Source organism: Phocoena phocoena, chromosome 12 (assembly GCF_963924675.1).
Source record: "Phocoena phocoena chromosome 12, mPhoPho1.1, whole genome shotgun sequence".
NCBI lineage: Eukaryota > Metazoa > Chordata > Mammalia > Artiodactyla > Phocoenidae > Phocoena > Phocoena phocoena.
In genome coordinates, this window is record NC_089230.1 from 84494779 (window position 1) to 84507708 (window position 12930).

General features: G+C 38.5%; 1 protein-coding gene across 1 annotated transcript in view; it reads right to left on the reverse strand.

Annotated features, from left to right (window-relative positions):
- Positions 1-12930, reverse strand: part of ADGRB3 (adhesion G protein-coupled receptor B3) — an 802318-nt gene that overhangs the window by 15358 nt on the left and 774030 nt on the right. The window contains exons 27-28 of the mRNA XM_065889244.1: positions 10987-11630; positions 925-960 (exon numbers count right to left, since the gene is read on the reverse strand). Coding sequence (XP_065745316.1) covers positions 925-960; positions 10987-11630 — 680 coding nt within the window. The remainder of the gene's footprint in view (positions 1-924; positions 961-10986; positions 11631-12930) is intronic.

Below are 12930 nucleotides of genomic sequence, written 5' to 3' on the forward strand. Positions count from 1 at the left end.
TTACTGAGCTACAGCACTCATCTACATAAATGAAATGATGGAATTACGAGTTTCCATGTTCTGGGAGGCTTCTGTAATTTTAAGAATATCAGCTAAGAGTGTTGAGTTCTATGTAAGTATCACAACAGTACAAATATGCTGGAGAAATTGATAATGTATTATATCCAATTATGTCAGCAGGCTATGAATCATATCCAATTATCAAGATGCATAAGTGCATTTTATGTGATGCTCCAACATCATTAATTTTGTGCATAGCACAAGCTGCTCAAACGGTATGATTTCAGTAATTTCTAGCATCAGTATTACAGCAGCAATATAAATTCAATGTAAATTCGAAAATGAACATCTTCGTCTTGTTTATATCTGTGAAAAAGCATTTACCAAACACAGGAGCACATTGAACCAACACTTGCTATTGGAAAAAAGAGTCTGGAAGGTACCACAGGGAGCCTATGGTACCGCTGACTCAAGGCAAATCAGTCCTGAGGAAGCCTAGCTACCCAGCCAAAGCCCCTCACATGGCTCTCTTCACGTCCTCACTGAAGTAAAACAAACACAATTGTTTTAAATATGAAAAATCAAGAAACCGAAATTCCTACCTCCCAACAAACTGAGGGAGGTAAAAAAATTGACCAAGTTCAACTCTCAACATAAATTGTCTGCTTATCTTAGTGTTTATGAAATGGATTCTTGTCTGGAAAATCTCAATCTTAGCATACATTTAAAGCAGTTAGAACTTAAATTTTTTTTTCTACAGCTAGTTATACAGTAGCGATTTTAATTAAAAATGTTTGACTTCTCATTTAATTAAAAAAAAAGTAGAACTCCTACACAGATGCACAGGGTAATATGTTTAAGTAATTATACACCAACTTTGAATTCAAGTAATTAAAATTAAAAAAATAATCCTTAGACACTTACCTCAAAGTCAAGGTCTGAATATCGTGATTTTCTTCTCTGTTAGATATTTTTTAGAAAGAAAAAAACCAATAAAGTTATGTTCAGTCATTCAAATAAAACAAAATTTACTGCTTTCAATAAGATAATCCTGCTTCTTTGTGTTATAAGTATTTCCTGCACATAAGAATCTGTGAACATTTTTATGATTTCAAACTATTCCACTCACATTATTCCATTTTCACTTTGGACTTCCTTTAAAATTGAAGAATATAAATATACAATATATTTCTCTTGACCTCTTAACTCTAATTTTTTCAATAAGGAAAAAAAAACTTAGGTGAAAATTCACACAAAACATTCAATCTTGAAGGAGACTTTCGGTCTACTACAGCAAAACTACTTTATAGACACAAAGGGTTCAAAGCTGTGTGGGAAAATCATCTATCTGTCTCAAGACCTTGCACCATCCCCCTGCAATCTTCATTTCTACCAAATTCTATCCAACCCTCTGTCTATATTCCAAAGTTCTATATAGGTCTCACCCATAAATTTCTTGGTATTTGGTAGTCCTCCATGACAGGAAAGTCCCTCTCAGTGCTAGGCATTAGGAGCTGAAGTATTTGTTCTAATTTAGTAAAATGAATAACAAACAGTCTACACCTCAGCAGGACATGGATATTGATGTAAATACCTCACTATGCCTCTGACTCTGTTAAACAGTTCCCGAATCTAGTTACAGATAACTATGCCTTGATAAAATCAGGAAACATGATTAAAATGAAATTAATGTGATTATATAATACTAGTGCAGGGAAGGTGTTCTAAACATCTGCTCTAAGCAGTCACTGGATTCTTAGAATGATTAACTGTAGAAGGAGATAGCTGATAAATACAGAAAGAGTTCACCAAATTGTTGGATATCAAAAGTTTCCATACAGGCTTTTTTTCTCTTTTTTTTTTTTTCTTTTTTGAAGAAGTGGGAATGAAATACAGGGGGAATTAATAAATATTAATTAATCAATATTAATAAATATGTAATATCCAGGAAGTTGGGAAAATATATAAACCTTTGGACAAATTTCTTCTTTTATTTGTTCCTTCTTTTATTTGTTTCTTGTTTTATTTGTTTTATTTGTTCCTCTTCTTCCATCCCAATAGCTATAGCATAAATTTCAATAACCTACGAGGGAATCATATCCAAGATAAGTGAGAGATTCTTGTAACTGTTGAGCATCAGGAGAGAAAGAAAGGAACTAATGCAGTTTACTGGAAAATATGAATAAATTTCTCCAGTGAGAGTTAAAATCATCACTATAGACCCGTAACCTTCCTAGGTAACCAACCCCCCCCCCCAAAAAAGCATGTTGCAGTAAACAGAAAGCAACATACCCAAAGAGAGATTTTGTTTAATAAAAAGTTTAGAAGTTCTGAAATCATTTGATTTTGGTGGGGCTGCTTAAAGACTGAGAACCGCGTCTTTCAATGCTGTTGTGGAGAGCGCTGAGAAGGGGGCTGCTTTATTCAAGGGAAAGTCAGCCTGAGCTCCCTTTGCTCCCTGTGGCCAGCATTCCCTACGCCAGCCCTGGTGACATCCTGCAAGAAGAGACGTGCGTGGGAAGCTGTTTAACCCAGCCCTCCTTTGCCATCTCCCTGCCACTGCTGTTGTCTGACTGTGCTGTGTAACAGCCAGGCTCCAGCGCGCTGCAACCAGGGTTTCCCTTCTGCTCTCGGACGCTTTGCCTTCTTGGCACTGTGACTCAGCAGGACACTTCTGTAAGTATACGTTAAGCAAAATTCTTTCCTAATACAGCAAAATTCAAGCATGGAAACTGTGTTAAGCAATCATCAACAGAACATGAGTCTCATGCTTTGCATTCCATTTGAAAATTAAATAGTGAAACCTAATGAAAAAGGTTCAGTTAGTCAGCAAAGAGGCCCATCCACTGCACGTGTTGAGGGCTTCTCCATTGCAAAGGTCCTAACAGCCATGTGCTACCTTCTTCGTTGAATGCAAAGTTGTGTTGCCTAAGAACTGGAAATGTGGATGGATGCATATTGCTGAAGGCTCCCGATTTCAGGCACAAGAACAAAAGATAGGAACCCAGAGGAACGGCAGAGATAGATTCTCCTTATGAGAGCAGATGCCACCTATGCAGATGTGAAACATAGAAAAGAAAACAGATGTACCCCCATAAATAAGTTTCTCTCTCATCTATTCACTTTATTAAAATCACATCCTAACCTAAGAGTATATAGCAGAACTAGCAACCTTGAGGGATTAGGCTAGGAAATGAACACGTGAAGCAGATTTCAGTCGAAACAGCCAAAAGATAGTTGGGGGTAAGGTGAAGAGGTGGGCTGGAAAATACAGCCATGAAGACTTAAAAATTAGACAGTGGAAAAAAATGTGGCGGACTTTGAGAGTCCAAGGGAGAAAAAATGTGCACATTATTCATATCCCCACAATCCTGACCAAGTGTTCAGACCTATTATAAAGTGCTTTCACGTTTGAACATGCTAACTGCCCTGTGGGATGGTTAGGAAAGTACTATGCATTATCCCTGTTTATGAATGAGGAAAACTGAGGACCAGAGGAGTTCAAATAACTTGCCTACTTCACCTGGGTAGTTATCACATGGGCTGGGATTCCCACTCAGGTGATCTGCCTGCAAACCCTGTGTTTTCTCCGCTGTTGCTCAGTAACTGCTCAATGGTGTAAGGGGTGATGGTTCATAGCCAAGGTAGTTTGCTGATTGCCCCTAGAACTCAGCAAGAATAACATTACGGGATACAGTCAATCCCAGGCTGACGGCAGTGGGACCGAGATGCTCTGCAAGCATAAAGCAACGTCAGGCAGATGAACTTTTACTTGTCAATTATATTTTAAAGGAGAAAAAAAGCATCGATATGGCACTTATTTGAGAGAAAAATCTGATGGCAATTTACAATAATTTGTGTCAAATAAAATAACTTAAAATCATTCTAACATGAGATAGTTTATGAGCCATGATGCAACACAGTGGCAGACTTCACTTTCATGATGGGTCTCCCATCGCAAAATCTATTTTACCTTAAAGAAGTATCTGCATTGGGAAATCTGTGATGGAATGGAAGGATCAGAATGTTAACTTCTGTTTATCAGTTCCTCATTATAACACTCATTATCTCTCAGTCTGTTTTGCAATGTGCTGGAGAGTCTTTCAAAGCACTGAAGTCTGTGGAAACTGTGACTGACTTACGTGCTCATTCAAATGTCCCTCTGAGTTCTCTGGAATGTTATTGTAAGGTAGGAAAGTGGTTAGAAAGAATGGTTATATGTTTAAAAGATGAGAATCAATGAAGAAAAGTGATCAAGTCATAACAACTTTTATGATAAGTTGATAATTGAAGAAATGCTACATACAAATTTAAAATAAGCCAGGATGGTGTTGACATATTTTAGGAAGATATAAGTCCCTTTCTCTGTACATCCCCTAGTTCCCAAATAACTTGATACAAATCATCCTTTTTGTCATAGTAGGTGACATTTCTTTTATACTCTTTCCTTTTCTTAATTTCCCACTTAGAACTCACCCCAACTTCTGTTCTGTCCTCAACATTCCATCAAAATTCTTGTTGTCAAGGTCTCAGATGAGCTCCATCTGGACAGTTTCCAAGGTCAATTTTCTCTCCTCATCTTAATGGACTCTCAGAAGCTTTTGAAGGTTAATCCCTTCCTCATCTCTCTCAGCTTCTCCTTTTGTTTTCTTTTCCTCCTTCTAATTTGCTCTAGTTCTGCCAAGTCTCCTTTGCTGGCTCTTTCTCTTCTCCCTGACTTCTAAATGTTGAGTTCCATAGTTTTCTTTTTTCTTATATTCTCTCTTGGATGAAATCATTCATTCCCAGGGTTTTCAATACCATCTTTTAACTTGCAAACACCCTTTTCTTTCCCATCACAGGAAATGCTGCGTATCTAGTTGGTGAAGCCAGGCATTTAGGAGTCACCCTTCAGCCCTCCCTGCCTCTCATCCTGCACATCAAATCCACCAGCAGTGCCATCTGTTCTATATCCAAAACACATCTTAATTTGTCCTCCACAGTCAAAGGCATTCTTATCTTTTGTGTGGTTGACCTCAGTGGTCTCCTAACGGTCCTCCAGCTTTCTGCTCCACTTCTACTACCTCTCCCACTACCACTGGATCCTAATCCTTTCCATTCCAAACCATCAAAGTGATGGATGGATGGATGGATGGAGAAATGATCATGACAGTTGCTTAACTGTCCTCAATTTTTTCTTTCATTTTACAAGGTTCTGCAAAATCTGGTCTCTTCTTCCTATTCCAACTCGGACTTAAGAAGCTTGCCCCATGCTACATGTGTCTTCTAATCCTATGAGGATATTCCAAGCTCTTTTCTGCCCCAGGACCTCTTCACCTGCAATTTCTTTTGTCTGAAACACCCCCGATCCTTCAGCATCTCACAAGCCATGTTCCTCCTTAAGTTAATTGTTCATCCTGTGGAGCTTCAGAAGGCCCCCCAGATCACCTCATCTAAAGAAGCCTGTCTCTCACACTCCATGGTTATTTCCCAGCACAGCACACTCTTTTAGATTAATCATTTGTTAACAGTTCACCATCTGTCTCTTCCATAGTGTTTATTCACCACCGGGGCAGGATCCACATCTGTCTTGGCCACTTTTATATCCCTGGCATCTATCAGAGGGCCTGGCATAATAGTAGACATTCACAAAATTATTGATGAAAGATTGAAGGAGCTACACTATGAAAGCCAAACAAATCCAAAAGAATGACTTGTATTTTGGTTGTGTTTTGTTCTTTTTCTCAGGAATACTCCAGGAGAATTTGGATAAGCATGTGGGCTACATACACAAAGAAAACCATTTTGAATAGATCTATTGACAGCCAAGAGGACTGAGACCATTTAGAAGAACGCAGGCCTACCACTAAGAGAGGGGAAAATTCTTTAGGATGATGTCCGAGTAAGAAAGTGCACACCAGTATGAGGCTACTCAGAGGAATACTTAGCAAGGATGTGTATAATGGCATCTGTCCATAGCGAAGCCTTGTAGAATGATGAATAATTTCTCAAAGGGAATACTTCATTGTTTGTGCCTTTGCAAATTAAGTTGGACAAGATACTAGAAGATTCACAGTGAGGAATAAATTCCATGGACTAATAAATGTCAATGTGACTGCCATTAAAAGTTTCCATTACAGACTGAGCAATGAACCTACTCAAGGAGAAAGCTTTGATGTCAAATCCATTCAAAATATCTGTGTAAATGAAACTTGAGAATCATTAATTTTGAAAAATGAGTTATTTGAGCTAATTTTGCTTGTACGCCTGCATAAAAGACAAAATTTCCTAATCCAGGAGCAAAAACAAAACACTGAAGAAGGGCAAGCATTTCTTTCACCACAGCTACATGAGGAAAAATATTTTCAAAAAAGAAGAAGATGCTCTGCGCAATGGTCAGTCGTACAATGGTTTCTGTTGGTGACAGAAGTATGGCCATAACATTTTGTCTAATTTCCTGAATACTGACCTAGTACAGCAAACAAGTTTCTTTACCGATATTCAAGATATAATGGTAATGAAATAATAATCACACGACCTTACATCTGAAGTGCCCCTTACAATGTTCAAAGGGGTTTTCACATACATTATCCAATTTGATGTTCACAACAGCCATAAGGGAAGCACCTGCGATGTGCCACTATAGCTAAAATGTTTTACCTTTCAAAACCATTATGCCGAGAGCTCTATAATTCATGTCCAGAGGAAAACTGGTGTATAAAAAGTTACCCTAGAATGGTACCCATTTATACATTGAGAGAGATTTATCTGAGCATGTTTTGAGATACATTGTTAAGTTATATCTGAATGTTCAGAAAACCTGGAGTAGCAGAACTTTGTTTAAAAAAGAAATTGTGTAATTTACTATCTAACTCTGTTTAGTTATAAGAAAAGCTAAGGCAAAGCTAAGCTAAGCACTTAATGTGCTTACATTGGAGCAAAGTGTTTCACAGGAATCCCAGTGATGGAGGAACTGAGAAGCCACAAAAGGGACCATGAGGGAACCCAGAGATTTGCAGGAGAAGGGGCTACTGCCCTCCCCCGCCCACCAGGCTGGACGGACATGGGGAGATGACACTTCGACCTAAGCCCGGGGGCTGAGGCACCTGGCAGAAGCTGGAGGCCCTACAGAACAGCTAAGGAGACATGAGGTACTGCCCAAAGCAGAAAGAGGGAGGAAAACACCCTGGATTCCTTCTTTTCCCCAGCCTCCAATCTCTTACAGTGTTTCCTAGTGGCCAGTCTTCTCACCCAGCTAGGAACCTGTATCAACCCCAAGAGACACAGGGGAAAAAGGGTGAAGGTGGGTCCTGGACCTGCACACAACGTGGGAAGGCTTTGAGTAAGGAAATGTGTCCTGTTTAGATCTACCAGCTACAAGCCATCGAATGTTCCAATAAGTCAGGACAAATATTGACCTATCTTCTTACACTGATATATCTATAATTTTTCAAAAAGTAAATAGAACCACAGCGCAAGGTTTAAACTATTGATATATCTCATAGTGCTCAATGGCTTGAGAACGCTGATACTTCTTTTTTCCCCACTTGCTTCACAGTACCTCGTAGTTTTTTGCTTTATATACATACCATGCACTCAACACATTTTGCTCATTAATTGAAGGTGAATGACTTAAATGCTGATGACAATGTTAAGCAATTAGAGGACATCTAGGACTGAAGCCATTGTGAGACATTCTTCCATGTGCATATTGCAATGAATCCCTAATTGTGGAAATCTAAAGTTTTCAGAATCGCTTAACAAGTTCATTCTGGGAATGGACACAGTTCGGAAATTGGCAGATAACATATTACATGAAAGAAAGACACAAGATAATATTAAGACGGGAGAGAAGCTGGAAATACTTTTATGCCGAAAAAACTTGCTGCATTTATTAAACTTTCTACACTGAATAATTGGGGGTTAGCTGAACAAGCTGTCCTGGAGGTTGGAGCCTTTTCTGCTGGCACTGCCTTCAGGGTTGGAGAGCCTCCCTCTTGCTTTGTTGCCTCCTGCTTATTTGAATAAATACTTCCACCCACTCTTTGGCTTTGTTTCTTTCTCCTTTGACTCTTGTTTTTCCTCGCCTGCACTCTTCCTCACAATACTGACTTCTGGGCTGCAACTGTCAGGTTTTACCCTCTTCTTTTTCTTCTCCCACCACTTCCCCACTTTGTCAAATTGTGAACACCCACTCCTCTGGAGGAAACTTCCTGAATTACTAGGAACATCTTTTTATTACATCCCTGAAAAGTCCCTGAGGCATCTGGCCGTCCTCTGCCGTCCCGGTTTCCCAGGCAGGGATGTCCCTGTGGCTGGAACCTCCCTTCTCACTCAGAGAAGACTCAGATTGTTCTATGGCCCCATGGCTGCCACATAGTCACTCACTTTCATCTCTGTATTGTCTTCTAGGTCTCAAGACACCTCCTGGCTACTGTTGCGCACAACAATTCATGTAGATACTCTAGTCATCTTTCTGCTTTTCCTCTGTTGTCAGAATATCAGCTTACCTGCTGGTTCACTGCAGACAGAGTGTGGCTCACTCCGCCCACAAAGGAAGCCACACCAGACTTTATCTGGCCACAGTCTTATCTCCAAAATCTGGTCACCACACTTCATGGCCACAGTCTTGTCTCCAAAATCTGCTAGCTGTATACATCTACACTTCATCTATTTCATGTCTTTATTCCATAAGACCCAGGGTCTGTCCAGGGTTAAATTAACTTTATAAAGTTACTCTCATGCTAATGTTCAGGCACATGACTGTCTCTTTGAGACAGCGTAAAATTCATCAGGACAGAAAGATTCTGGTCCGAGATTTGCTGTGCACTTACTCTGTGACCTTGGACAAATGACTTTACTTCAAGGATTAGAACAACTTATCCATTGTCCAGAGGTGTGGCGAAGATTAATTAATTCACGTTTTTAAGGTGATTTGAGGATCTGCTAATGAAAGATGCTATATAAATGCTAATTTTTATTATTCATTCCCACATCTATATATTCAGCTGTCTCCTAAAATGGTCACCCTAAGCAATTACTAACTATTAAACTCTTTGAAAGAATGAAAATGAGGAACTGAAATTTCATTCTGAATCCTGAATTTTCTTCCTTTTCAAGATGTAAGCCTTGTGATTTCTAAGTCATTTAAATGCAGATCTTTTGGCTGAATCACACTTATATATGATGCTTATTCTTAATAATAAGGATATGGAGATTTGGAAAAATTACCACTGAACAAAGCAGCACTCAGAAATTCAGTCTATTGTTCAAACCCATACAACCTGTACAATATCAAACCCAGCAAGGTTTTAAGCCTTTTAGACATAAAGCATTTTTATAACAAGCAAAATATTTTAATGCAATTCCATTCTAACCCCTCTAGCACACTTTAAAGAGCCATTCTATGTAGAAGACTCCATATGGTCTTTAAGATTATTTACAGTGTTATGTTATTATATGCACACTCACTGAAAATTCTTGTAAAAACTTCTGTGATTTTGCATAAATGTTATGTAGTTTGTGCTTACGTGGTCATTATTTTAGTACACCTGCTAGTCTCTGGGATATGCAAGTTAGAGATGGAAACAGTGGCTACTCTGCTAATTCAGAATGATTGGACACTCTTGTCTACAGGGAGCTCCAACCACTCAGGAGTGAACTTGGACTCACTGCCCCTATGCCTTTGGTTCCAAAGAATGATTCTCCTCAGAAACCCTATTCTGTTTAGGTCTGATCTACTGATAGAATTTAGGGATTTATCCTAGATTCCCATCTAGGGTAGAATTTCCTCAATGCAGCTGGGAAAACCCTCAAAATTACACCGCACATCAAGTCACTCCAGCCTTTCAGGGTGTCTCTTCATCTTGGCCTCGTAGAAGGCACAGTCTTGTGGGAAGAAGGAAGGGGCAATTGCCTCTGGGCACTTTTGAACATTAGAATATTATCAGCAAAATTCTGATGGAAAGAGTAGGCAACCGATTATATTGTCTTATGAAATAATCTGTTATATTAAGAAAATTGGCAATACATATTAAAAAATGCATATATTGCATTGTATATTGAACATATGCAATATATCTGCAGTGGGTTTACGGCAAAACTTCAAGACAGAGGATATGAAAGTCACATACAAAACAGTTACAGGAGGTATGTCAAAAGAAAACTAGACATTTCTTGTCTTACTTGACTTAGATCTTACTTGATTAATTGTAATACAATATGCGTGATATTGATACCTGTTGTCTACTCTTTACATCATTTTGTGGGTAGAAAGGAAGCTGAGGGGAGTTTGCTTTTCCCCAAAAGCCATGTGGTTTGACCTCAGAGTCCTCACTCTTGATCTGCTTGATTTACATCCCTCCCAAGAGTTCACAATTTAAGACCAAAACATTTAGTGGTCATAATTCTGTAAGAGCTAAGAACAAAACATTCCCCTGAAAGATATCAGTCTAAGGTAATAATAAAGTCTATAATCAGTGTAATGGTAGATCTCATTGAGACATTCCAATTTTGTTATTTTAACAGCTGCCCTCACACAGAAAACCCAGACCTTGCTTAAAGTTTGTCGTGCCATCCAGAAACTACTTTAACCACCAGAAGACTTCTGGTACCCAAGAAACATCAGGAGGATCTTCTGTTTGTTTAGGAGTGATCTACTTGGTTCCCATTATGACAGATAGGTATCGTTTTAATTATAGAGGGTTCATTTTTAAAAATATGACCTCGAGAAAGGGGATTCTGATGCTCTACTGGAAAAAGCATATGTCCAGAATCTTAAACACAACATACTCCAAATTCTTAGACTATACATAACTGCAAAAGCTAATGTGACTCTTCTCCCCCAGTGCAGTGCCCCATGAATCTATCTATCTATCTATCTATCTATCTATCTATCTATCTATCTATCATCTATCTATCTCTTATCTATTAATCAATCAGTCTATCTATCAGTCTATCATCTATCTATCTTTCAAATATCAAGGGAAGGCTTGTTCCATTGCTTACTTCTAAAGAACTCATTGATATCGTTGATCCAGTTTCACTTCTCGATAATCCCGCATTTTCATCCAACTCAGAGGCCATGAAGTTCTTCACAGCTGTGCGAGGCTCAAAGGGCAAATTCTGCATATGTTCCTGGGGTGCGAGATGTTGCTCTAAGTTCATATTGAACTGGTCCATGACAGGAGGATTCATGTTGAATTCAGGATTCACTTTGTAATGCAATAGCCTTTCGTGGGGCAGGGTTTCCATGCCAATATTCATTTTGCTTTCTTCTTTCATTGATGGCTGGGTATTAACAGAACTTCTGGGCATCACAATATAGTCACTCTCCATCATTCTTTCTTGAGGATGAACGATGTCCATATCCGCCCCTCTCAAATTATCATCCGTACATAAGTACACAGTTCTCCGCAACTCACTGTTCTCTTTTTTCAAACATTGATTGCCCAGCTCATTCATACTCATGGGCATGTGCAGACCTGTGGGTTGCTGAATAATGACTTTGGAAATGACGTTTCCAGGCAATGTTGAATAGCTTAGCCCTTCAGGGTTTGTTCCCTTTTCTTCTTCATCATCATTTAGAGAAATCCTGGAGAGGGTGCCTGTTATTGTTGCTGCTCGGCAAGGACCAATATCCTTGTGAAGAACTGTGAATTAGAACATAAAAGTAAATAAAAGAAAGTTAATGCACACTTATCGATTACTACTGTATTCTGTTGTCCCTCATTTTACTAAACATTTTCCTTAATAAAATGAAAATTATTAAAAATTACATATCTATTTTTTGCACATGGTCCAAATTACTCAGTCACTCTGTGTTGATTCTGATATGGTCTTATAGTTCTCAGGTAGCCCACAGATAAAACATATGGGATAACTGATGAACAGACTTTCAAAAATCTCAGTGCCCTAACCATAGATAACTCAGCCTAACTTTTCAGGGGAAAGGTAGATTACCAGAGAAATTTTCTCCATCTGTCTACTGCAAAGGGCTTTATAAAATTATGGATATATTAACAAGAGTTTGACTTTTTCTTAAAGGGTTTTCCCCTAAAGTATTCTACAAGTTCTACTCATTAAAATACTTCTTGAGAGAGGTAATCAATGAGAATTTCATCCTACTACATCAGAAATTCCTTCAAAAATTATGCCCATTGAAAACTAATGAGCATTTATCTGTGAAGTCCATATGGTCAAGTAGATGCAGGGTTCAAAAGTATTTATCATCTTCAGTTCCATGCAGGAAAAGTAAGGCATTTTTTAAACAAGATCAATCCATAAGCTCCAACGCCCTTGAGGGGGTATTAAAAGTGTCAACTGACTTTAAGCAGAAAAAAGCTGTATGAGCCTCTAAAACCTCCATTCCATTTTAAGCCTGCAAAATAATGACTTAGAAAACTTAAAAATGCATGATAACTTGTAGTAAGAAAGAGAACAGAATGAAAACATAAACTACACCAAGGAAAAACCAATCAACAGAAGAGTTCAGAATTCTTTATGAAAATATAGTTCAGTTTTTTCTCTTTTTTGCCTCTCTAGAAGGAAGAAAATCATATTTTATGTGTAATGGAGGCAGAATGACTTGAAGCCTGCTTAGTTGTGGACAGCTATCGGTTTTGAGGTCTGAGAGAATGAAATTCTGATTTCTTGGTCATGGTTTTCTTGGTCATGGTGGTGCTGAAAGCACACAGAACATCATTGTGTGCAAGCTGGTTCAACACGGCCTCCAAGTGCTGCCCTATCAAGAAGCAGAGCCATTGCCGTTGAATGTTTTGTTAGGCATAGGTCGCTATAACTATTTGGTTTATTACCTCCTTATGAAAAGCCTCAGACATATTCAATTTTACCCATTATTATCCAGTTTTCAAATAGCATCCTAATTATTATGCATTAAAGCAGAGTTTGCAAAATAGAAGATTCTGAATGTCTTTCCCTATTACAAAGAAG